This window comes from Tamandua tetradactyla, chromosome 17 (genome assembly GCF_023851605.1).
Source record: "Tamandua tetradactyla isolate mTamTet1 chromosome 17, mTamTet1.pri, whole genome shotgun sequence".
Lineage (NCBI taxonomy): Eukaryota > Metazoa > Chordata > Mammalia > Pilosa > Myrmecophagidae > Tamandua > Tamandua tetradactyla.
Window position 1 is genome coordinate 60,458,918 of NC_135343.1, and position 26,803 is coordinate 60,485,720.

The 26,803-nt window shown below is 41.5% G+C and overlaps 1 protein-coding gene and 1 long non-coding RNA gene across 4 annotated transcripts in view; one reads left to right on the plus strand and one right to left on the minus strand.

Moving 5' to 3' along the window:
• Positions 1-731: 731 nt before the first annotated feature.
• On the minus strand, positions 732-23,067 carry LOC143661305 (uncharacterized). Of its 2 annotated transcripts, XR_013164497.1 has the most exons (4): positions 23,010-23,067; positions 20,193-20,310; positions 16,456-16,611; positions 732-2,582 (listed from the first exon to the last, which is right to left on the minus strand). It is a non-coding gene; the product is annotated as an uncharacterized LOC143661305 (long non-coding RNA). The 2 variants fall into 2 exon arrangements; XR_013164496.1 differs by lacking the exon at positions 23,010-23,067 and having other exon boundaries at positions 20,193-21,311.
• Positions 21,767-26,803, plus strand: part of RNF103 (ring finger protein 103) — a 29,323-nt gene continuing 24,286 nt past the window's right edge. Inside the window, exons 1-3 of one of the 2 annotated variants that reach the window (XM_077134836.1) lie at positions 22,241-22,352; positions 22,833-23,086; positions 24,744-24,883. In XM_077134836.1, coding sequence (XP_076990951.1) covers positions 24,752-24,883 — 132 coding nt within the window. In that variant the 5' untranslated portion in view covers positions 22,241-22,352; positions 22,833-23,086; positions 24,744-24,751. Of the gene's footprint in view, positions 22,353-22,832; positions 23,087-24,743; positions 24,884-26,803 lie in introns of both variants that reach the window. The other variant, XM_077134835.1, reaches the window with a different exon arrangement.

A 26,803-nucleotide genomic window follows, 5' to 3' on the forward strand; every position in this document is an offset into this window, starting at 1 on the left:
ATATATATATATATATATATATGTGTGTGTGTGAACAACAGATGTGAGGAAAGAAGTAATTTATCATTCAAGACATAATTTCAATCAAAATAGTGAAAATACACATGAGGCATAGGGCATCAGGCCTTTCTTTCCAGCAGAATGATCAATTTGTGTGGGCTTGTTCATTGTGTGAGAATGGTGGAACTGCGTGTGTTTTAAATTCTCTTCTTTTTGCTTATATGCGTTTGTCTAAATTTTCTATAATAAACACGTATTGCTTTTGTAACAAGATACACACATGTAAAACCCTCTGTTAACTGAAAACAAAATCACTATTTCTCTCTGTATCCTTTCCTTCTCCATGCTAACCAACTCCAATTTCCATTATCTTTCGAGACTTATTTCCATTTTGAAATGGTATTAACCAGATCTGTCAAGATTTTCTTCATTCTCTCCAGGTCTTTAATTGGGCTTACTTTCTGAAGTATTCTACCACAACCAAGGTGAATCTTTGAAAAATGCTTTTCTAGTTTCTCTTTTAAGTAATAGTTATTTCACCTAAGTAGTATTTCACCCAAAGTATCCTTTAGCCAAATTGACGTTAAAGACCATGTTCATACTAACCATGAAATTTTTTTTTTTTTGCATGGGCAGGCACCGGGAATCAAACCCGGGTCTCCAGCATGGCAGGCGAGAACTCTGCCACTGAGGCACTGTCAGGCCACCCCTAACCATGAACTTTTGTTTTGTTTTAAAAAAAAGACTTAATAACTACCTCCTCCATCCTCCAGGCCTGTCCATATGTGTCCTAGCAGACATACACGTATGCCAAGCTGTGTGGGGGGGGATATATGTATGCATAAAACACATGCCAGGCACTGACTTGGTGCCGCATAAACTTTATTTCATCGACTCCTTACTACAGTCCTGAAGATCCTTGTGATTATCTCTATTCTACACATAAGGCATCAAGAGGGGTTGCAATATGCTGGAGGAAAGCTGCAAAGGGAGCAAGTCCTTTCTGATGGTATCTGGGAAGAAAAGCTGGGCATGTACAGAAATAAAACTACATGCAAAGCAACATTTGGAAAAAACGTAATAAAAACAACAAATAGCCTTGGGCTCCACTGGTTTCATAATCCTGTCCCACAGCATTGTCTTCATGGGTATGGGGACAAGGCAGCTTGCTCCCTTGGAGTTGAGACAGTCTTGAAATTCTTAATAATTTCGCCTTTGAATGTGTGTTTTGTTAGGTGAGGCCTGATGGATGCTGGAACCTGTGCCAGGAACTTGGAGCTTTGGCTCACTTGTGGTCTTGCCTGCTGCCAGCTCCCCACCTCCCTGGCAGCCAGATCTCCACCCTTGGACACCCAGGGCCTTTCCAGCCTCCAGCTCCCACTGTGACCACTGCTGCCCTCCATCTGGGGTGGTGATCAGACTATTTAGGGGAGTGGGAGAGGTGGGGTAAAATCCCAGGTTTTGCTGGGACCCCCAGTGGGGAGGTCTGTGGTTGGGCACACCCTGCTGGAGTGACAGGTGGCAGGCGGCAGCCTCCCTGCCTGGGCTGGTGACAACACCCCTTTGGAATGGCAACTTGAGGGGGCAGGCCTCCTCGCCCACCCCCAGCTCAGGTACTGAGTTTGTCCTGGTACTGGGCTGGCCATCCTTGGGGTTCCAACCATCTGGTGTGGATTGGGCGATACTGACTTGCTGTGCTGGCTGGGCATTGTGCATTGGGATGCTGGTCTGAAGCTGGGTGGGGTGGGGCGGATGGTCCAGGCACCCAAAGTCTCTGCACTTGCTGAGGGGGCACCTCCACCCTTTAAACAGCAAATAAAAAACACCATGATGGGCCAAGAAAGAGATAGTGGAAAATGGGGAAAGCTTTAGTATCTTTAATGGCCTTTTACCCCTGCTTTCTAAACAGGTGCATGCATTTTCATTTTGGACTGGGCCCTCCAAATTCTGTAGCCAGCCCTACTGTGCAGCTGCCATGCCGTGTGTCAGCTTCAGGCAACCAGGGGATGGAACAGTTTACTGCAGGATGAAAGACAACTTATTTGCTTATTCCATCCTTATTTACCTTTCTATAAAAAATGTCTATAGTGGGACTCCTATGCTTTATGTTCCTGGTCTTGGAAGATGACAGCACCTGGGACTGCCATCTGAGGGTGAACTGCTAACTCCTGATAAGATTTCTTGACCGTGCATGCAAACGGGTGTGAGGAGAACTAGGAGAGGAAACGAGGAATTACTCATTTGAGATTATTGAGCAGTGTGACTTTATATGAACTAACCGTGCCTCCATTAACTGAAGTTCTGTAGCATCCTGGTTTTGTTTTTTGTTTTTTTTTACATTTTACTTTGAAATGCTTTCAAATTTACAGGATAGTTACAAAAATAATACAACCCCCTTACCAAGAATTCCAACATACCCAACGCCTCAAGACACCCAAATCCACCAATTTTAATATTTTGCCACATGTGCATCCCTCTCTCTCTCTCTCTCTCTCTCTCTGTCAATTTATTTTCTGAACATTGACAGTAGGTTGTGTAGTACATCATGCTCCTTGAACACTCAATGCTGCTATGTTCATTTCCTAAGAACGAGAATATTCACGATTATAACCATCTTAATTGCAATTGTCAAGTTCAAGGAATTTAAAATCGATATAAAGTTTACAGTCTATATTCCATATGCCTCAGTAATGTCCTTTTTGAGCCTTTTCCTCCTTCCTTGTTAGATCTTATCCAGGATCATGTATTGCATTAATTGTTATTGCTTATTTAGCTGTTCCTAATCTTTTTTTTTTTCCTTTTAATTGTAAGAACATATATACAACTTAAAATCTTCCATCCCAACCCCTCCCAGCCTCTCCCAATTCAGTGGGATTAATCATGCTCACACTGCTGCAGTACCCTCCCCAACTTCCATTACTGGCTCCTGGGGGTTCTCGTTTCAGCTATCTTAAAAGCAGCTCTCTGCAGACATCTCCTCCTGTTCTAGTTTGCTAGCTGCTGGAATGCAATATACCAGAAACAGAATGGCTTTTAAAAAGAGGAATTTAATGAGTTGCTAGTTTACAGTTCTAAGGCCAAGAAAATGACCCAATTAAAGCAAGTCTATAGAAATGTCCAATCTAAGGCATCCAGGGAAAGATACCTTGGTTCAAGAAGGCCGATGAAGTTCAGGTTTTCTTTCTCAAGTGGAAGGCACATGATGAATGCAGTCAGATTTTCTCCCTCATCTGGAAATGCACATGGTGAACACAGTTGGGGTTCCTCTCTCAAGGGAGAAGGCACGGGGCAGATACAGCGTCATCTGCTAGCTTTCTCTCCTGGCTTCCAGTTTCATGAAGCTCCCCGGGAGGTGTTTTCCTTCTTCATCTCCAAAGGTCACTGGCTGGTGGGCTGTGTGCTTTGTGGTGCTGCAGTATTCTCAGCTCTCTCTGAATCTTCTCATTCTCCAAAATTCCTCTTTTATAGGACTCCAGTAAACCAATCAAGACTCACCCAATTGGTTGGAGACATGTCTTCACCTAATCCAGTTTAACAACCAATTTATTAAATCACATCATCCAGGGAGATGATCTGATTACAGTTTAAAATTTACAGTATTGAATAGGGATTATTCTACTTTTATGAAATGGGATTTTGATTAAGGCATGGCTTTTCTAGGGGGCATACATCCTTTCAAACCAGCACACCTCCCATGAAGAGAGATACCCTCTTTTTTTTTTTTTTTTTTTATTAATTAAAAAAAGAATTAACAAAACAATTAGAAATCATTCCAATCTACATGTACAATCAGTAATTCTTTTTTTTTTTAATATTTTTTTTTTATTAATTAAAAAAAGAATTAACAAAACAATTAGAAATCATTCCAATCTACATGTACAATCAGTAATTCTTAATAACATCACATAGTTGCATATTCATCATTTCTTAGTACATTTGCATCGATTTAGAAAAAGAAATAAAAAGACAACAGAATAAGAATTAAAACAATAATAGAAAGAAAAAGAAAAAAAAAAAACAAAAAAAAACAAAAAACCTATACCTCACATGCAGCTTCATTCAGTGTTTTAACATAATTGCATTACAATTGGGTAGTATTGTGCTGTCCATTTCTGAGTTTTTATATCCAGTCCCGTTGTACAGTCTGTATTCCTTCAGCTCCAATTATCCCTTCTCTTTTTTTTTTTTTTTAATTAACGGAAAAAAAGAAATTAACCCAACATTTAGAGATCATACCATTCTACACATGCAATCATTAATTCTTAACATCATCACATAGATGCATGATCATCATTTCTTAGTACATTTGCATTGGTTTAGAAGAACTAGCAACATAACCGAAAAAGATATAGAATGTTAATATAGAGAAAAAAATAAAAGTAATAACAGTAAAATCAAAACAAAACAAAACAAAACAAAACAAAAACCTATAGCTCAGATGCAGCTTCATTCAGTGTTTTAACATGATTACTTTACAATTAGGTATTATTGTGCTGTCCATTTTTGAGTTTTTGTATCTAGTCCTGTTGCACAGTCTGTATCCCTTCAGCTTCAATTACCTATTGTCTTACCCTGTTTCTAACTCCTGCTGAACTCTGTTACCAATGACATATTTCAAGTTTATTCTCGAATGTCCGTTCACATCAGTGGGACCATACAGTATTTGTCCTTTAGTTTTTGGCTGGATTCACTCAGCATAATATTCTCTAGGTCCATCCATGTTATTACATGGTTCATAAGTTTATCTTGTCTTAAAGCTGCATAATATTCCATTGTATGTATATACCACAGTTTGTTTAGCCACTCTTCTGTTGATGGACATTTTGGCTGTTTCCATCTCTTTGCAATTGTAAATAATGCTGCTATAAACATTGGTGTGCAAATGTCCGTTTGTGTCTTTGCCCTTAAGTCCTTTGAGTAGATACCTAGCAATGGTATTGCTGGGTCGTATGGCAATTCTATATTCAGCTTTTTGAGGAACCGCCAAACTGCCTTCCACAGTGGTTGCACCCTTTGACATTCCCACCAACAGTGGATAAGTGTGCCTCTTTCTCCGCATCCTCTCCAGCACTTGTCATTTTCTATTTTGTTGATAATGGCCATTCTGGTGGGTGTGAGATGATATCTCATTGTGGTTTTGATTTGCATTTCTCTAATGGCCAGGGACATTGAGCATCTCTTCATGTGCCTCTTGGCCATCCGTATTTCCTCTTCTGAGAGGTGTCTGTTCAAGTCTTTTTCCCATTTTGTAATTGGGTTGGCTGTCTTTTTGTTGTTGAGATGAACAATCTCTTTATAAATTCTGGATACTAGACCTTTATCTGATATATCATTTCCAAATATTGTCTCCCATTGTGAAGGCTGTCTTTCTACTTTCTTGATGAAGTTCTTTGATGCACAAAAGTGTTTAATTTTGAGGAGTTCCCATTTATTTATTTCCTTCTTCAGTGCTCTTGCTTTAGGTTTAAGGTCCATAAAACCGCCTCCAGTTGTAAGATCCATAAGATATCTCCCAACATTTTCCTCTAACTGTTTTATGGTCTTAGACCTAATGTTTAGATCTTTGATCCATTTTGAGTTAACTTTTGTATAGGGTGTGAGAGATGGGTCTTCTTTCATTCTTTTGCATATGGATATCCAGTTCTCTAGGCACCATTTATTGAAGAGACTGCTCTGTCCCAGGTGAGTTGGCTTGACTGCCTTATCAAAGATCAAATGTCCATAGATGAGAGGGTCTATATCTGAGCACTCTATTCGATTCCATTGGTCGATATATCTATCTTTATGCCAATACCATGCTGTTTTGACCACTGTGGCTTCATAATATGCCTTAAAGTCAGGCAGCGCGAGACCTCCAGCTTCGTTTTTTTTCCTCAAGATGTTTTTAGCAATTCGGGGCACCCTGCCCTTCCAGATAAATTTGCTTATTGGTTTTTCTATTTCTGAAAAATAAGTTGTTGGGATTTTGATTGGTATTGCATTGAATCTGTAAATCAATTTAGGTAGGATTGACATCTTAACTATATTTAGTCTTCCAATCCATGAACACGGTATGCCCTTCCATCTATTTAGGTCTTCTGTGATTTCTTTTAGCAGTTTTTTGTAGTTTTCTTTATATAGGTTTTTTGTCTCTTTAGTTAAATTTATTCCTAGGTATTTTATTCTTTTAGTTGCAATTGTAAATGGGATTCGTTTCTTGATTTCCCCCTCAGCTTGTTCATTACTAGTGTATAGAAATGCTACAGATTTTTGAATGTTGATCTTGTAACCTGCTACTTTGCTGTACTCATTTATTAGCTCTAGTAGTTTTGTTGTGGATTTTTCCGGGTTTTCGACGTATAGTATCATATCGTCTGCAAACAGTGATAGTTTTACTTCTTCCTTTCCAATTTTGATGCCTTGTATTTCTTTTTCTTGTCTAATTGCTCTGGCTAGAACCTCCAACACAATGTTGAATAATAGTGGTGATAGTGGACATCCTTGTCTTGTTCCTGATCTTAGGGGGAAAGTTTTCAATTTTTCCCCATTGAGGATGATATTAGCTGTGGGTTTTTCATATATTCCCTCTATCATTTTAAGGAAGTTCCCTTGTATTCCTATCTTTTGAAGTGTTTTCAACAGGAAAGGATGTTGAATCTTGTCGAATGCCTTCTCTGCATCAATTGAGATGATCATGTGATTTTTCTGCTTTGATTTGTTGATATGGTGTATTACATTAATTGATTTTCTTATGTTGAACCATCCTTGCATACCTGGGATGAATCCTACTTGGTCATGATGTATAATTCTTTTAATGTGTTGTTGGATACGATTTGCTAGAATTTTATTGAGGATTTTTGCATCTGTATTCATTAGAGAGATTGGTCTGTAGTTTTCTTTTTTTGTAATATCTTTGCCTGGTTTTGGTATGAGGGTGATGTTGGCTTCATAGAATGAATTAGGTAGTTTTCCCTCCACTTCGATTTTTTTGAAGAGTTTGAAGAGAATTGGTACTAATTCTTTCTGGAACGTTTGGTAGAATTCACATGTGAAGCCATCTGGTCCTGGACTTTTCTTTTTAGGAAGCTTTTGAATGACTAATTCAATTTCTTTACTTGTGATTGGTTTGTTGAGGTCATCTATGTCTTCTTGAGTCAAAGTTGGTTGTTCATGTCTTTCCAGGAAGCCGTCCATTTCCTCTAAATTGTTGTATTTATTAGCGTAAAGTTGTTCATAGTATCCTGTTATTACCTCCTTTATTTCTGTGAGGTCAGTAGTTATGTCTCCTCTTCCATTTCTGATCTTATTTATTTGCATCCTCTCTCTTCTTCTTTTTGTCAATCTTGCTAAGGGCCCATCAATCTTATTGATTTTCTCATAGAACCAACTTCTGGCCTTATTGATTTTCTCTATTGTTTTCATGTTTTCAATTTCATTTATTTGTGCTCTAATCTTTGTTATTTCTTTCCTTTTGCTTGCTTTGGGGTTAGCTTGCTGTTCTTTCTCCAGTTCTTCCAAATGGATAGTTAATTCCTGAATTTTTGCCTTTTCTTCTTTTCTGATATAGGCATTTAGAGCAATAAATTTCCCTCTTAGCACTGCCTTTGCTGCGTCCCATAAGTTTTGATATGTTGTGTTTTCATTTTCATTCGCCTCGAGGTATTTGCTAATTTCCCTTGCAATTTCTTCTTTGACCCAGTCGTTGTTTAGGAGTGTGTTGTTGAGCCTCCACATATTTGTGAATTTTCTGGCACTCTGCCTATTATTGATTTCCAACATCATTCCTTTATGGTCCGAGAAAGTGTTGTGTAAGATTTCAATCTTTTTAAATTTGTTAAGACTTGCTTTGTGACCCAGCATATGGTCTATCTTTGAGAATGATCCATGAGCACTTGAGAAAAAGGTGTATCCTGCTGTTGTGGGATGTAATGTCCTATAAATGTCTATTAAGTCTAGTTCATTTATAGTAATATTCAGATTCTCTATTTCTTTGTTGATCCTCTGTCTAGATGTTCTGTCCCTTGATGAGAGTGGTGAGTTGAAGTCTCCAACTATTATGGTATATGAGTCTATTTCCCTTTTCAGTGTTTGCAGTGTATTCCTCATGTATTTTGGGGCATTCTGATTCGGTGCGTAAATATTTATGATTGTTATGTCTTCTTGTTTAATTGTTCCTTTTATTAGTATATAGTGTCCTTCTTTGTCTCTTTTAACTGTTTTACATTTGAAGTCTAATTTGTTGGATATTAGTATAGCCACTCCTGCTCTTTTCTGGTTGTTATTTGCATGAAATATCTTTTCCCAACCTTTCACTTTCAACCTATGTTTATCTTTGGGTCTAAGATGTGTTTCCTGTAGACAGCATATAGAAGGATCCTGTTTTTTAATCCATTCTGCCAATCTATGTCTTTTGATTGGGGAATTCAGTCCATTGACATTTAGTGTTATTACTGTTTGGATAATATTTTCCTCTAACATTTTGCCTTTTGTATTATATATATCATATCTGATTTTCCTTCTTTCTACACTCTTTTCCATATCTCTCTCTTCTGTCTTTTTGTATCTGACTCTAGTGCTCCCTTTAGTATTTCTTGCAGAGCTGGTCTCTTGGTCACAAATTCTTTCCGTGACTTTTTGTCTGAGAATGTTTTAATTTCTCCCTCATTTTTGAAGGATAATTTTGCTGGATATAGGAGTCTTGGTTGGCAGTTTTTCTCTTTTAGTAACTTAAATATATCATCCCACTGTCTTCTAGCCTCCATGGTTTCTGCTGAGAAATCTACACAAAGTCTTATTGGGTTTCCCTTGTATGTAATGGATTGTTTTTCTCTTGCTGCTTTCAAGATCTTCTCTTTCTCTTTGACCTCTGACATTCTAACTAGTAAGTGTCTTGGAGAACGCCTATTTGGGTCTAATCTCTTTGGGGTGCGCTGCACTTCTTGGATCTGTAATTTTAGGTCTTTCATAAGAGTTGGGAAATTTTCAGTGATAATTTCTTCCATTAGTTTTTCTCCTCCTTTTCCCTTCTCTTCTCCTTCTGGGACACCCACAACACGTATATTTGTGCGGTTCATATTGTCCTTGAGTTCCCTGATACCCTGTTCAAATTTTTCCATTCTTTTCCCTATAGTTTCTGTTTCTTTTTGGAATTCAGATGTTCCATCCTCCAAATCACTAATTCTATCTTCTGTCTCTTTAAATCTATCATTGTAGCTATCCATTATTTTTTCTATGTTTGCTACTTTATCCTTCACTTCCATAAGTTCTGCGATTTGTTTTTTCAGTTTTTCTATTTCTTCTTTATGTTCAGCCCATGTCCTCTTCATGTCCTCCCTCAATTTATCGATTTCATTTTGAAGAGGTTTTCCATTTCTGTTCGTATATTCAGCATTAGTTGTCTCAGCTCTTGTGTCTCATTTGAGCTATTGGTTTGTTCCTTTGACTGAGCCATATTCTCAATCTTTTGAGCGTGGACAGTTATCTTCTGCTGCTGGCGTCTGGGCATTTATTCAGATTTCTCTTGGTGTTGGACCCAGCAAGGTTGTAATATTTTTCTGTGAAATCTCTGGGTTCTGTTTTTCTTATCCTGCCCAGTAGGTGGCGCTCGTGGCACACGTTTGTCTGCGGGTCCCACCAGTAAAAGGTGCTGTGGGACCTTAAACTTTGGAAAACTCTCGCCGTCCTGGGGGTTCGCTAGCCAAAGCGGCTTGAGCCGGCCCGGGGTCCGAACGCAGGGAGGGTTGCTGGTCGCCGCAGTCAGGGAAAGAGCCCGTCCGAATTTCCTAGTCGGCCCTGGGCAACAAGCGTGGCGGGAGGGCGCCAGCGGCAGCGGCCCGCCCGAGAGAGTGCACGTTCCCCGGGAGTCACGGGTTTGGAAGGGGCCTCCCCCACCCGTCACCGTTCTCCGCGGCCTGGGGGTTTCCGATCCAATTCTCTCAGTTGGTCCGGGGGCTGCGCGTGGTGTGGGCGCCAGTCGCCTTGGTTTCAGGGGACCACCTCTCCAATTCTCCCAGCCGGCCCGGGAAGGGGGAAGGGAGTAACTCCGGCCGCTTGCCACCCCGCCCGGTAAGGCCCGCGCGCCTCGGCGATCTCACCCGAGCTGCTTCTCTCAGCCAGCCAGCCGTTCCAGGATGGGGTACGCTGTCTTTTTTATCTCTGTTGTGGCTTTGGGCGCTTTCTGTATCGTTTCTACTCCCCTAGTAGGTGTCCTGGAGAAGAAACTAAGATCCGCGCGTCTTACTAAGCCGCCATCTTCCAGGAAGTCTCTCGAGATACCCTCTTTTGAAGGTACCAGTTTGAGTGCCAAATAAACCTCTGTCTCCTGCATCAGGGTGTCACTTATTCCCACAGATAAGGACCAGAGTGCACTGGAAAAAGCAACCCATCCTAATGCTATGATGATGGTGCCCAGGTTGGCTCTGAGTAAGGACAGGCCGAGCAGTGCTCAGAATCTTGTTGGATTCCTGGAGAAACACTCTCAGACATCTGCTTTTCACACTACAACAGCCTAGAAGGTTAGATACATGCCTACAGGTTTTATTTTAACTCTTCTTTTTTGCATGACCATAAATGCCATATGCAAATCAGCTATAAATTATGCATTTGTACACTGCCCAGTAGTAAACTTTCAAAATGTAAATTAATGTGGTAGTAAGAAATTGATTATACAAATTTTCGGTTACCTTTAATTTTTTAGGAGAGTCTCTGGTGTCTCAGCTTTCTGGGCTGCTATAACAGACACCACACAGAGGGGTTTGGCTTAGCAACAGGCACTTATTGGCTCATGGTTTTGAGGCTAGAAGCGGCTTGCTTTCTCCTGGAGTCTAGCATTTGAGTGCTGGCTGTCTGCAAACCCTGGAGTTCTTTAGCTTGTATCTCTGCCTCCAGTCGCTTGGCCATGTCCTCTCCTTTCTTTGACTTCTGAGTTCTCTTTTTAAAGCCTCCAGTAAAATGGATTAAGACCCACCCTGATTCAATTTGGCCAAACCTTAACTAAAAACATCTTCAAAAGGTCCTATTTACAATGGGTTCATACCTACAGGCATGCAGATTAGGATGAAGAACATGTTTTTTTTGGGGGGGTCCATAATCCCATCTACCACAGGTGGGAAGGGGTTTGCGTGTGGGTGGAAGTGTGATAGGAGAGGGTCAAAGAGGAAGAGGAGCTATGGGCGGAGAAGGGAGGTGCCAGAGGGCCAGTAGGTTTCAGGGATGCCCTCACCTCACTGCAGTGGTAGAATGGGCAGAGTAGATCACCGAAGGGTGAGCTCTAAGTCAAGGGCTACCCATATCATCCCTTTTATTATGAGTTACTAAGGAAATTAATATTTATGTCCCCAGAATGGGAAGATTGTATATGATGGACAGAAACTTAGAGTTGCTCCCTTGCCTGCCTCAACTTTGTGCGTAGCTGGGTGCATCTGCCAGACATAACAATGATAAACAGCCAATCACCTGCACAGGACTCAGATTTCTAGAATTTTTTTTTAACCATTTCTGTCATTTCTTTTCCAAAATATGCTCTTGATAATGGGGTTAAAGAGCAAAGTGAAGAAAGGGGGCTTACTGCCTTTGACTTTATCTGCCACCTCCCCCACCCCACCCCAACCAGAAGGCAAAGTAGCAGATGGTGGGATTCCTTTCCCTACACTCCCTGCTACGGTTCTAGGTTCCTGCAAGCCCCATCCCTGTTCCTTTGGCTCTCTGGAATCCATCATGTCTTGGAGCAGAGAGCTCTGTGATGTACGTGTGTGTGTGCGCGTATCTCCTGGGAATGAACTTCCTGGGCCCCAGGGCCTGACCCTGTCATCCCCTACTCTATAGGGCCTGCTATAGTGCAAAGGTCTCGGGACTGTTCTCCCAGCCCAAACCCCTCCCTGTCCAGTTTTAGTTCTTCCCCTCACCCCCTCTGCTAGATAGCTCTACCAGAGGTTTCCCAAAATTCCACTAGGTGTAGCCCAAAAGGCATTTAGGCCCTTACTTCTGTGCCAGGCATGGACTGAGGGGGTGAAAACAAGTGACATGAAGCCTGCCTTAAGTAAGGCATTGGCATCTGGGATCCTGTTTTATTGTCAAGAAGACCCTTTCATCCTCAGCCTCTCTTAGGTGCTCCCTGAATTTGCCCTGACCACCCTCTTACTCTCTACCATGGCTATGGCTTTCCGCACTGCCCCATCTCATAGTTCAGAAAGAGGCATACCCTTCACGCCCCTATTACTTCCAACCATTATTCCAGGATAACTCACTGTGGTGGTTTGAAGCTGTATGTACCCCCAAGAAAACAGTTCCTTAAACCTAATCTGTCCCTGTGGGTGTGAACCCATTGTAAGCAGGACCTTTTGATGAGGCTACTTCAGTTAAGGCGTGGCCCACCTCAATCAGGATGGGCCTTAATCCTATTACTGGAGTCCTTTATAAGTAGAATGAAACTTAGAGAGAGAAAGTCAGAGGAACCAAGAAGCTGAAATCAACAAAACCTGGATGTGAGGCCTGAAGAGGCCGCCATGTGCACCATGTGACAGAGGAGCCCAGGGCCAAGGATCACTGGCAGCCAGCTCCAGAATGCCAGTCTTCAGGAAGAAAGCACCACCTTGATGATGCCTTGATTTGGATTTTCTCTTCGCCTCAAAACCGTAAGCTAATAAATTTCTATTATTTAAGCTGACCCATTTTAGAGTATTTGTTTGAGCAGTCAAAGGAAACCAATACTCCCACCAAAAACTTCCTATCAGCTCTGTATGTGTTTATATGGAAAGCATTCAAAAATGACACTTTATTTTATCTCATTTCTCTCTTCCCCCTTTCGATCAAGATGGTTTTCTCCATTCTTTGAAGGCATCTGGAGTTTGCAGGCAGAGTATGAGGGAGAAGTAAGCAGTGCTGGTAAGGAGCTTCAGCAATCTGCTTCTGAATCCCCTGGAATCACTGGCCAAATATAGAACTACTAGGTGCATGAACAGAAAGAGATGGCTTAAGGCCAGGCAAGAAAGACCTACTGGGGTGTGGGCAGGGGACTCCAAGGTGGGCAGGGAGTGCAATACCACCCAGCCAATGTAGAGGCATCTCTGGTCACCTCGGCATACACTGGAGAGCCTAGAGAGGCCACATCCTAGGAACAGAGCTACTCTAGATCTTGTGGAAGGGCTGTAGCAGACCCACACTCAGAAAAAGCAAATAAACCTAAAAGACTTGAACACATCAAGCTAACCCACCTATAAATGAACTAAACACCAGAACAAAACACTCTTTAAAGGATGACAACAAAGTCTAGGCTCTCAAAGATAGCCCCCAGAGCCAAGCAGACATTACAGCTACTGGATATGCAGAGAAGCAAAACAGACCTATTTAAGAATTGGAAAAGTCAATGGAAACAGACACAGAGTGGTAGAGGTTATGGAATTAACAAATAAGGACATTTAAAAGGGAATTATAACTACAATCAAGAATTTGAAAGAAAAGAGGCTATAATGAGGGTACTCATTGGGGAAATCCAGCAAAGTAGAAATCATAAAAAATAAACAAATGAGTTTAAGAGTGAGCACTAATGTAAACTATGGACTTAAATGAATGATATAATTATATTATGGCACATCAATTGTAACAAATGTACCACATTAATGCAAAATGTTAGTGTGCTGGTTTGAAAGGATGTATGTACCCTAGAAGAGTCATGTTTTAAGCCTAATTCCATTTTGTAAAGACAGCCATTTCTTTTAATCCCTATTCAGAACTGTATGCTGGAACTTTTAATCAGATTATCTCCATGGAGATGTGATTCAATCAAGCACGGATATTAAACTTGATTAGATAGAGATGTGTCTCCACCCATTCTATGTGGGTCTTAATTAGTTTATTGGAATCCTATAAAAGAGGTAACATTTTGGACAAATCTTGAGATTTGAGAGAGCAGAAAATGCAACAACCAGGAGAAAGCTTTAGAATGACATAGCCATGAGAAGCAGAGAGTCCACCAGCCAGCGACCTTTGGAGATGTAGAAGGAAAATGCCCTAGGGGAAGCTTCATGAAACAAGAAGCCAGAAGAGAAAGCTAGCAGACTTTGCCATGTGCCCTTCCGGCCAAGACAGAAACCCTGAACTTCATCAGTTATAGACTTGCTTTAATTGGGATACTTTCTTGGCCTTAGAACTGTAAACTAGCAACTTATTAATCCCCCTTTTTAAAAGCTGTTCCATTGCTGGTATATTGTATTCTGGCAGCTAGCAAACTAGAACAATTAGCAATAGGGAAAATGGGGGGTTATGGGAACTCTGCTTTCTGCATGATTTTTCTGTAAACCTACAGCTGCTGTAAATAAATAAACAAATGGACATTCTAGAATTAAACAAAAAACTAATTCAATCTCTTTTAAACAGTACAAAATAGTGTGATAAATGCTACCATTTGCTTGGATGTAGAAGTAATATATTTAAATGCATTCAGAAGGCTATGCAAGAAACTGGCAACAGTGGCTGTCTCTGAGGAGGTGTGGCCATTTTAAAACAAAGTGGCAAATTTGGGGGCATTCCTCCCATGAGAAAAGGGGTTTAGGTTCCCTCCCTCTGAAATTGGGTAGGATTTTGTGGCTGCTTGACTCACAGAGGATAATGGAGGGGATGCCATATGACTTCTGAGGCTGGTGATAAAAGGTGGTGCAGCTTCCATCTTGTTTGTGGTAATACTCACTCTTGGATCCCTAGACTACCACATACAAAGTTCAACTACCTCGAGCAGCCATGCTGGAAAGCCCATTTTAGATAGTCCAATTGACAATTCTAACAGAGCTTAGCCTTCCAAGAATCATTGAAGCCATCTTGGACTATCCAGACCAACCCACTCACCAGCTGAATACCACCAACTGACCGCTTCAACACCATGTATCACTCAGTCAAGCCCTGTACAAATTCTCAAGTCATGGAACTGAAAAGTGGAGTCAAGTGGTAGTTGTTTTCAGACACTAAGTTTTAGAATAATTTGTTATCCAGCAATAGATAGCTTGGAACAGGAGGGAAACTAAGTGGCTGGGGAGCAGGAGAGAGATATTACTGTAAACCCTACCGTACCTTTAGAATTTTGAATCATGTGATTACATTAGCTATTCAAAAAAGAAATTAATAACACTTTCCTACATTACCCTCTACCCACTCCCATCGCAATGCTTACTTGTTCCTTGGGTACTTCAGTCTGACCCACCATTCTCCTCTTCTCCCATTCACTGTCTTCATCCTTAGTGACTTTAATCTGTTTTTCTGGCTATCAACACACCAAGCTTATTCTGTCCCAGGGCCTTTGCACTCACTGTTTTCTCCTTCCAGATACTTTCTCACCCCAGAGTTTCAATCACACAGCTGTCTCCCTCTCATTCAGGCATTAAGTCAGAGGCCTTCTGTGCTGGTTTGAAAGGAAGTATGCCCACTAAGAAAAGCCAAGTTTTAATATAAATCCTATTTCATAAAGGTAGAATAATCTCTATTCAATACTGTATGTTTGAAACTGTAATGAGATCATCTCCCTGGATGATGTGATTTAGTCAAGAGTGGTTGTTAAATTGGATTAGGTGACGACATGTCTCCACCCATTTGGGTGGGTCTTGATTGGTTTATTGGAGTCCTATAAAAGAGGAAACATTTTGGAGAATGAGAGATTCAGAGAGAGCAGAACGATAAAGCCATGAGATGCAAAGAGTCCACGAGCCAGCAACCTTTGGAGATGAAGAAGGAAAACGCCTCCCGGGGAGCTTCATGAAACCAGGGGCCAGGAGAGAAAACTAGCAGATGATGATGCCATGTTCGCCATGTGCCCTTCCAGCTGAGAGAGAAGCCCTGACTGTGTTCGCCATGTGCCTTCTCACTTCAGAGAGAAACTCTGAACTTCATCGGCCTTCTTGAACCAAGGTATCTTTCCCTGGATGCCTGTGACTGGACATTTCTATAGACTTGTTGTAATTGGGACATTTTCTCGGCCTTAGAACTGTAAACTTGCAACTCATTAAATTCTCCCTTTTAAAAGCCATTCTGTTTCTGGTATATTGCATTCCAGCAGCTAGCAAACTAGAACAACTCCTCTTCAAGGGGGCCCTCAATGGCCTCCCTATTTGGAGAGGGCTGGAAGCTGTTTATGACGTCCAGTCCTGGAAGTGGTGCATAGCACTTCCACCCACTTCCTCCTCGCTACAGTTCAGCCACTTACCAGAGCTGTGGCCTGTCTAGACTACTGAGAATGGTGTGGTGAACCCATGGCATCATCTTTGCCACATTCATCAGCTAGTCCTACAAAGCTCAGGAAAAGTTCAGAAATTGGAAGGACAACACTTTGGAAGCCCAGGGTGGAAGGTAAGGCTGAAAATTGGAGGGTTTGCTAAAAATCTTATAAACTTCTGCTGGATCCTGTGCAGCCAGGCCCTTGCTCCACCTCCACTGCAGAGGCAGATTGGGGATAGGGTGGGGGCTATCCTCTGAAATGGACAGAGATGGTCTGACCTTGAAAACACCAGGCACAGCAGAGAAGGAAAGGTGAGGCATTCCACTGAAAACCGTGGTCTGGAGTGCAAGCCCAGCAGCTTAGTGGTGGCATCCATTCTTCCCTCAGCCGCAGAGTGCTGGCAGCCATTCTCCAACTTTCCAGGCAGGATTCCTCTTAGGGAAAGAACACAGCCGAAGAGAAAAGACTCATAGGTCCTCCCAGGAAAATGGCTGGAACCTACCCAGTCACCCTATAGGAGGCCCATCTGAGAACCCCACCCACTCTTAGGGAATGTCTGGTGAGCTTTCAGAGCATATTTGTGAACAGAGAGCCCAGACTTCCCAAGCAATTAAAGGGAGCCTCTAATGTGAAAGTCAGAGACCAAAATAAACAAATAGAAAATGAACCCAGAGCTAAGAGGGAATGCAAGGAGCAAAAGACTCCTTAGAGGGAAAACCACTATAATTAATATCTTCAGAGAGATGTGTATCTATTAGAAACATTAAAATAAAACAAACAGAAAAAAACAGATGCTATAGAAAAGGGATGTTCCGGTGACAAGGAAGAACTTTTGGAACTTAAAAATTAGGACAGACAAAATAAAGAATTCCATAGAAGGTGAAGTTGAAAAATTCTCTCAGAAACTAGAGTGAAAGGCAAACAGAGGAAAACTGGAGAAAAAAGAATAAAATTGTAAGATCAATTTAGAAGTTCCAACATCTCACCCATAGGCATTCCAGAGAACTGAGAAAGGAGAGGCAGGAAATTATCAAAGTTCCCTGAACTGAAGGTCAAGACTTTCCAAACTGAGAGGACCCACTGGGCACTCAACACAAAGAAAGGAAACTTGCGCTAAGGTGTGTATCACCATAAAAGTTCAGAACATCAAGGGAAAAGGATGACTATTGGAGCTAAAGAGGGAACGAACAAGGCCTTTTTAAAGGTCAGGAATCAGAATGGCACCAACCTTCCAACCACAGTAACAGAAGACAGAAGATAAGGGATCAATTCCTTCAAACTCCGGAGAGAAAATTATTTCCAATTTAGAATTCCGTACTTGGTCAAACTTTTGTTCAAATGTTATGGCAAGTGCAATTGACTCTGAAATGGTTCAAGGGAAAAATCTATTTTGCATATACATACATATATATATATATATATATATATATATATATATATATATATACAAAGGATGGGGGAAAGCAAATATAGCAAAAAATGCTAGTGTTGATGAAGCACTTAGAGTTTTTTTTTACAATATTCGTGCAGATTTCTCTAAGCCTGAAAAACAAAAAACAAAGCAAAACAAAAAAGATAAGAGTGTTTTAATACACATAAGGTCTCCAAAATTTATATCCTATGCCCACTTTCTTAGAAGCCACTGTTTGCATGCAAACAAGGAAGTGAATGGACGAAGTGCAAACATGGGATCCAGAAAACAGGGAGCCCACATAAAAGAGACGTGAAAGGAAGTTCCAGGATGGCAGCTGTGCAGTCAGTTTGGCAAGTAATAAGTCCATCCAGAGCAGGAGGAAAAAAGACAAAAGGGAACTGATAGCAGCTGTTTTGAGTAGCTTTATACTTTAGACAGAGAATTCGGGGATGAGAAAGTACACAGGGAATAAGAAACCAAAATTTGAGTTAATTATTAACTCCAAGGAAAATGAACAATTGCACATGAAAGGAAATACAAATGATATGGTTCAGCCATGAACAAGATTTATATGATTGCATTAATATAAAAAGGGATATTAATATACTCATGTTTGGAATGTGGGGAAGGAAGTGCTATGTGAAAGGAGGGTGTAAAAGAGATAATTCTTCATCTTCCACAAGAAGTCAATGGATGATCTATAAAATGGAAAAGCCCAGAAAAGCTGTAGAAACTTATTCTTTGGAAGTATAAAGGTGAAAATGAGAAAAATGCTTAAAAGAATTGAAGGCCGTTGCCTTTGAGGAATAGCAATTGGGTAAAGCTGTAGAAACTTATTCTCTGGAAGTATAAAGGTGAAAATGAGAAAAATGCTTAAAAGAATTGAAGGCTGTTGCCTTTGAGGGATGGCAGTTGGGGGTGGGGAGGGTTCAGCCGGGGACATGTTTTCAATGATAAGTAGAATTGGTTTGGGGACAGTCCCAGTTTATCCTCGACAGATTGGTATAATTTTACTATGGTTGTCTCTTTGACTTTTAAAATTGCCCAAGTTTGGATGAAGCTGTCAAGTGTTATTTGATTTTTTAAAGTACGCAAGTGTTATACTTTGATAAAAATAAAATAAAAAGAAAGTTCTCTTTGAACCCTAAATAAAATTGTCCTGTTTCGTCAAGATCAGCCAAAGATGTTTACTTTCTTTTTCCCTAAACTTAATTTTTCATTTTAAGTTAAATACAAGCAACAGGTCTGTTCTGAAGTACTTTACACATTTACTTTCTTGTTTAATCCTTGCAACAGGCTCCCGGGGCATACATACTATCTCATTTCATAGATGATAAAAATGAAGTTCAGAGAGCTCTAGTGAGTTCCAACAAGGTCACGCAGCTAGTACTAGTTCACGCTAGACCAGGCTCTTCAATTACTGTTGCATGCTCTTGCTTCAATAGCATATGTTAAGGAATTTAAGCCACAAATGAACAGAATCTGAGATATAAAACCAAGAACCCAGATTAATAGCCTAGCTTTAAAGAAAACAGATTATGAAAATCGATAAATAATTCAAAGGTTCTTTTGTCAGCCTGGTGTTTGAATAACAATTCTAATGAATCTGCCCAGGGAGGCATAAGTGAAGGCTGAAATCACTCTCAGGGGAGAACAGCCCACGCCCCCAATCCCAGACACCCTTGAAATCCCAGAAGACGGACCCCTGCTGCTAGAACGCAAGAATGGGAAAGCAGCCTTGGTGGATGTTTCATTATTATTTTTTAACACATTTTAAAATTACATGAGTGATGCATAATTGTTTCAGAAAAATAATAGAGACAAAGCCCAAAAGGAAAAAATAAATCTTCCAAATCCTTTCACCTAGTGATAAATACAGATAACATTTTACTGTGTACATCACTGATTTTTGGCTAGTAGAAAAACAAAAATAGGATCATATCATGCAAACTTCTCAGGAACTTGCATTTTTTACCAAACACTATTTTTTGGACATGATTCTATGTCTATAACCATATATCTACATCTTTCTTTTTAGTGCCTGCATAACAGTCCATCATTTGCATTACTGTATTTGTCCAATACTCCAAGGCTAGATATTTGGATTCGTTTTTCTATTGTAATTATTACATTTACAGCAACAAAACTGTGTAATACAGCTTGTACATATGTCCATAAGGATATGTCCAATCATATCCTTAGGATAAGTTCCCGAAAGAAGGATCACGTGCCAAAGAGCACATATGTCAGAGGGGCTTCTGCTCACAGTGCAAACCACGTCTTGAAAGGCTGTATTTCAGACGTGAAATTCATATTTAGTGATTTCATATTTAGTCCTACCACTTTTACCAGTGCTTTTATATTTCTTAAGAATTAAACCATGAGAGGAACAAGGTTGGGGATTTGAGACAGGAGGCATTACAAGAAACACAAAAGTTCTTTATTCCCTTCCTTTTAGTCCCTCCCACGTTAATTTTTTCCAATTTGGAAGTCTGGGACCAGCTGGTTCCATCCTCAGGTCATGCCCGCCATCCCTTCCCCTCTCCCCGCCCTGATACTATTAGAGTTTGGGTCAGTCTCTCCCCAAGGGCCAGAACATACCTTTGAGGTGAGGGATATAAGTCAGGGTTTCGACAGCCATCTTGTCCAGTGGCATGGTCACTGTGACATGCCCAAGGATTGAAATTTGAATACAGCCACCCACGTTGATCTGTCAGCTCTGGAAACAAAGCCACATTGGGGCTAGTTAAAACACAGAAGCAGGGGCCAAGAGCTGGTTGTACATTCCTACACCTCCTCCTCTGATTCTTTCCCCTGCCTACCCCTCCTAAGGCTTGCGGACATGTCTCTGTGGCTTTATTCTAAAGGTATGCCATTCTGAGGTCCTTTCTTTCCTTATTTCCTCCAAGATTGAGAATCACACCTTCTCCCTAAAATGTTCACCCCTACTTAGGATAGTTGACAGTTTTGCACAATAGCTAACTTTTCTCTGGTAATTCCAGAGTTTTCCCTTCATGATCTGGAGGGCTGGTAAAAACCCACCTTGTGCAGCTTACACACCCAACTCTCCCTTCTCTCGAAATGGGCACAGAGGTTGGCATAAAGAATATGTTCTATTGGGTTAAACACATACAGAACCAAGCACTACATGCCTGTCCATATTACTCATTTTATATAAGTTCTTTTGGTGGTGGAGCCCACACTCAGGATGGATAAGGAAAGAAAACACACGTAATTTTGCGCATATCAATGCTCAACAACCTTTGCCCTAGAAACTCAGAGCTATTATACCTGGCCTTTAAGACTCCCGAGGCTGGAGTGAGTGGAGGTGAGGGTTATAAGATGACAAATAGGGCAACTGGGCCCAGACCTAACTTGCCTTTCAGCCAACCTCCTGCAACACACACACACAAGCTATATTCTGAGTTAGATGTAGAAACATCTAGTTTCTGAGTTTCACCTTCTACCATCTCACACTAAATGTGCCCCAATTTTCCCATTTCACGAGGATTCAGCATAAACAACTCACTTCTGTTTTCACCTACTTTAAAGGGATAATTAACTGCTGTTTTTACACACACACAAAATACACAGTGTGACACAGTCCAAATTCCAATCCTCAGAAAAAATCAATTACTAAACACCTACAGGGAAAAAGGGAAGAAAGTGGAAAAGACAATGGAGCAGCAACTTTTGAAGTTGTGGGAAAGCAAACCAAACCCCCATTCCCCCCAGCTCCTAACAGCCAAGTCAGACACCCCCACACAAGCCAGATTCCCCATCCCACCCCCATTTCCTCTGCCCCAGCACCAGAGGGAGCCCCTTCTAGGTGCCGCCCCGCCCCGCCCTGGCGGCTCCGCCTCCGGCCCCGCCCCCGGCACGCGGCCCCGCCCCCCGCCGACGTCAGTTGTTATGTCTCCTCCGGCCGCCGCCGCCGCCGCGGCTGAGCCACTGCTCGGGGGACCGCGGCTGCGGCCTGGGAACACGGCGGGGGTGGCGGGCGCTGCGTGGCCCGGAGATAGCCAGAGAACCGGCCGCGTGGGACGGAGCGGGGCCTGCTTGTGCGTGCCTCCGTCGGCGCTGTCGCCCCGCGCGCCTGACCCCAATCCGCCGAGGCCGCGCCGTCCCCTCCCCCGCGGGATCGCGGCGCCCTCCCGCCTGAGCTACCCAGGCGCCCCGGAGCGGCCGCCACCGTGCCTGCCGCGCTTCTCGAGGAACCGGGGCGGCTGGCGGGGCCTGGGAGCGGGGCCGAGCACTGCGTCCTTCCTGAGCCGCCGCCGCCGCCGCGGGAGCCGGGCCCCTCGCCCCAACCGCCTCCCCGCGGACGCCTTGCCGCGCCCAGCGATCCCGGCCTGGTCGAGCGCATGGGGCCCTCTGACCCTCTGCGCCCTGCGGCCCGCGCCCCCTGACTGAAGGCCCAGCGCCGCACAGCCGCGCCCCTTCCCCGCCGCTCCCCGCGCGGCAGCACCCGCTGCCGGCTCCTGTGCCGCGGGCCGCGCCCGGGTCTCCCTGGGGAGCGGGGAGACGCCAGGAAGATGTGGCTGAAGCTCTTTTTCCTGCTGCTCTACTTCCTGGTGCTCTTCGTACTGGCCAGAGTGTTCGAGGCCGTCGTGTGGTACGAGACGGGCCTGTTCGCCACGCAGCTGGTGGACCCTGTGGCGCTGAGTTTCCGGAAGCTGAGGACCATTCTGGAGTGCCGGGGGCTGGGCTATTCGGGGCTGCCCGAGAAGAAGGACGTGCGGGCGCTGGTGCAGAAGTCAGGCGAGTAGTGGCGCGGGGCGGCTGGGCACTCCCACACCCCAGGACCCTGCCACCCCCGGGCCCCAGGCCTCCAACCCGGCACCCCCACACCCCGGGACCCCGACCCCCAGGGATCCCGACCCAGTACACCCCATGATCCTGACACCTGGCACTCCCACACCCCGAGATCCCGACTCTCCAGAAACCCCAACATCCCCACGCCCCTACACCTCGACGTCTGGAGCCCTACCACTCCACCACCCCCACACCCCTACTCTCAGACCCTCTCCCTGACACTCCCGCATCCCGGCACCCTTGAATCCCCGTACCCCGCATGTCCTGCGTGTCCTAGGGCGGCTGGTGCCCTGGAGGGTTTCCGAAATCAGGAAGCCTTGTTGGCATGGGTGTTCGTGTGTATTTTTTCAGGTTATTTTTTTTAAGGAACAGGATAAAGTGCGGCTTCTTAGCGTTGTTTACTTGTGTGATTTTCTCAAAATTCAGGAGTATCACCCAGTTGCAAACTGTTCTGAGTCCAGTGGATGGATGGGAAGAGGAAAACGCCAAAACGTTGCATAGATTTGCTCCCATAGTAATTGCACCCTACCCAGAGGGGAAAATGTCACTGGAGTACTTAATATCAAAGAGGCCTAAGGTAGTATAGGTAAAAATAATACTTACATTTCCTGTAGTGAGGGCAGACAAAGATACGGTGTACCCAGTCCAGCAATAGCTTTTCATGCTTTGGTGGAAATAAGGTGAGCATTTTGTGTAAATGCTAGTCTCTGTTGTTTTGCTTTGTTTTGATATCTCCGTCAGGATTAAAAACATATTTTTTGATTCTTGGAAGTAAATTTTTTTTTTCCTTCTATGTTACAGGCACTGCTGCACCAACTTAAATGGGTTGGGGAATAGAGTTGAATTATCTCTGATATAATATATAATCTCTTAAGGGACACATTTTCAATAACTGTTGGTTGGGTAGGGTTGGGTGAGAAATAAGGTTAATTTTTTTCCTCCTAGACAAAGTATATGTTTAGATATGCTTCCTGGAAGGGGAGCATGCTGTAATTTGAGAAGGATGCTCTGCCTTGCTGTAGCAAGCACTTGAAACTGATGGTTATCTTTTTTGTTGTTTCAAGTATATTTGTCCACTCTGTGTCTTTTACAAGATAATTCTTTCCCTTATTTATAACCAGTTAGAGTTGTAAGAGTGTAACTCCAGAGGAGCTCAACACTCGCATATCTGTATGTTCAGGATTATGAAACTCGTCTTACTGGGACGGAGTCGGGGAACCTTTTCTACAAAAGTGATAATTTGTTCTTTAGAGAAAATATAGGATGGTATATTATTCTTGTACCTTGTTTACTGACTGGTCTGTGGTGACTTTTATTTCTACCACAGGGAAAATAAATGGAGCAACTAAGGTAAAAGATCTATAATAAATAAACTCTCTAGCTTTACAGATGTCTTCAACTTCCAAAGCCAAACCATTTTTCATGGTAAAATCATTTGACCACACATTTTTTAAATTTTGACTTTTAATTAACATTTTAAAATTTTTGACTTTTAATTATTTTACTTAATGTTGCTCTCTGGGGGAGGCTAAAAGTACTTGTCACTTTTGAATATACAGGGGTTCTGCATATAATCTAAAGAGTACCCACAGATCCCCAAAATAGGACTCAGATCACACATTTTATAGCAGAGAAGAGTTGGTTGGCACGATAACTGTAAACTTAAGTGTTCATTGTAAATGAATTTGCTCTGATGATACTGTGCTTGATTTCTCATTGTGTTTAAGGCAGAAGTTAGAAAATTTAACATTACTGCTTACCTTTCCTCTTTGCTTGATGATACAAGCTCTAAATTTATAGTATAAATTTGTGTGTAGATACGAAGTTTGTTCTAAGAAAGTTCTAACCTCCAAGTCATATAAGCCCTCTTAATATTTTAAGCTCTGCTGATGGCAAATTCTGTGTAAACCGAATTCTCAATCTTTTAAGTCAGAAGTACATGAATTATACTGTTTAAAAATTATTTGAAGCCAGGACATGTTATATTCAAAACTAAAGTTTTAATTTCTGATTTTTTTTGGACTGGTACAAATTCAGTAATTTCCCAATTAAAGTATGATGAGCCCACTAGAATGTAAGCTCAACGAAGAGATAGATTTTTATGTGTTTTTTTTTCCTACTTTTGCCTGACACTTTATAACTTCTTCTTATATATTTATAGTATATATAAATCTTACATGGATGTATTTAGGTTCTGCTATTCTTTCCTATAGAATACATTGGCACTATTCTAATCAGTAAAGTATGGAATTAATTGTTGAAGTTGGGAAAGTGGGATTTTTGTATATTTTACCTGTCTGAAATCTAATAATTTGTGTTATTTTTGCCTTTCTTCAGGTGACTTGATGGAGGGTGAGCTCTATTCTGCTCTCAAGGAAGAAGAAGCATCTGAATCCGTTTCTAGTACCAATTTCAGTGGTGAAATGCACTTCTATGAGCTTGTAGAAGACACAAAAGATGGCATTTGGCTTGTTCAGGTATCAGAAACAATAATAGTTCTTGATAATTTGTTAACACTTAAGACAGACGTTATTTTTATAAAAATAGTATTCACTGGCTGGTAATACTTCTGTGTACTTGTACATCTTTCTTAGGCATAACTCAGTTCTTAAAGGGAGGCACTTAAAGAAGTTTTGTACACCAAGGGAAATGAAAATTGGAGGGGAAAAGCGGTTGACTTGTTTAGAATCAGCAGAGGCAAATCCATCCTGATTTAAATGAGAAACACCTATATATTCCTTTTATGTGGTGGTTTGCACTGTTTTTCTCAAGTGCTAACAATTCAGTTTTGAATTCAGTAATCCAAATAATTTTTGTATCTGAAGCAAGAACCATAAAAGTAAAGGAATCCTTCTCTTAGAAAAACAGCTAACTTTGGATGTCGGGATGGGAGGGGGGAGAATGTTTATTACATTTGGTGAGGTTGTAATTTTTTTACCTTGGTTCTTATAATGTCAAAACTGTGAAATTTAATTAACATATTGGAATTTTAGATCTATCAAGGGCCTCATAAATTATATTTTATGCTTCCTAAAGTATGGTTCCTGTCCCACTCATGGTAAATGAGTGACATGTATTATTATTTAAGTTTTTCATGTAAACTAGAAAAATCTGTGGCATATTAAATACGTGATTTCATAAATACTATTTTCGATAAGGCTAAAGTTATTTAAATGAAAATATGTAAGTTTATTTGAAGTAACATATCAGGCAAATTAACTGCATGAATGATGCTAAAATTATGAATGTAGTCTGAGAATATCTGAAGTTTGGAAGTCAAATTAGACTGACCCTTACTGAAGCTCTGAGAAGTGAAGTAGCTTGCCCAGAGTAACAAGACTAGTCAGTAATACTGAACCAGGTTAAATTCCTGATTGTCTCAGTTCTTGTCCCGTGCTCTTGTCATTTCGTACTGTGCTTGACAAAGTTTGGTTCAGGGTTTGAAAATCAAAATAGTTTCTTGTTATTTCTGTCTGAGAACAAAGATTGCAAACTATGGTAGGAAAAGCTATGAGGTCAGAGCCTTAGTTGCAAATTTGTTCTTATCACTGACTTGCATTATGATCACAGACAGAGGTTTTCTGTTGCATGTGGCCTTAGAAAAATACATTTACATCTAAAGCTGGAATGCTATACACAGCTGTGCTAAAGGGTTGAGGTTTGGAAACTCTTCAAGTAATTGTATGTCAAGAGTCTGGAAATTGTTTTAGGTGCTTTTACTCTTACAGAGTGCTCCCTGTGGAAACAAACACATCCTTGTTTACTAATTAATAATATGTATATATTACTAATGTATATATTATATGTACATGTTATATATAATATGTATGTATATGTATTTTAGTAATATTGCTCTTAGGGAATTCTCAATGCAGTTGGAAAAGGCAGGCAGTAAATAGTAAATATTTAATGTAATGGTAGAAAGTGCTCAGAAGAAAAATAAATAAGAATTGGAGACAGAGTGTGACAGAGACACTTGAATGAAGTAAAAAACAAATAATGAGTAATAGTGAATAATAGCATTATAAATTGTAGTACTATATTGTTTTTCTCTGAAAATATTTTTTAAACCTGATAGATATTAGTAGTTGAAATACAACTCCTAGGAAAAATGGAATTTATGCTGCAGTAGGGCACATGCTTAATTTTTCCAGTGACCCTCAGGGTTTGCTCTGTCTCTCTTGCCTTCTTTGGGGTCATTGCTTTATTCTTGTCAAATGACTGGCTTTGGCTGGAAGAACAGTCTTTGGCAGGGTAACTGAGAAGATTGAGATTGATACCTTGTGCTTGGCACTGTGAACTAATCAGCTAAGCTAATCAGCACACACTGATTCAAGCGCTTAAAAGAGGGTTAGGTTTTTATTTAAAATTAGAAGTCTCTGCTAGGAACTGAAGAG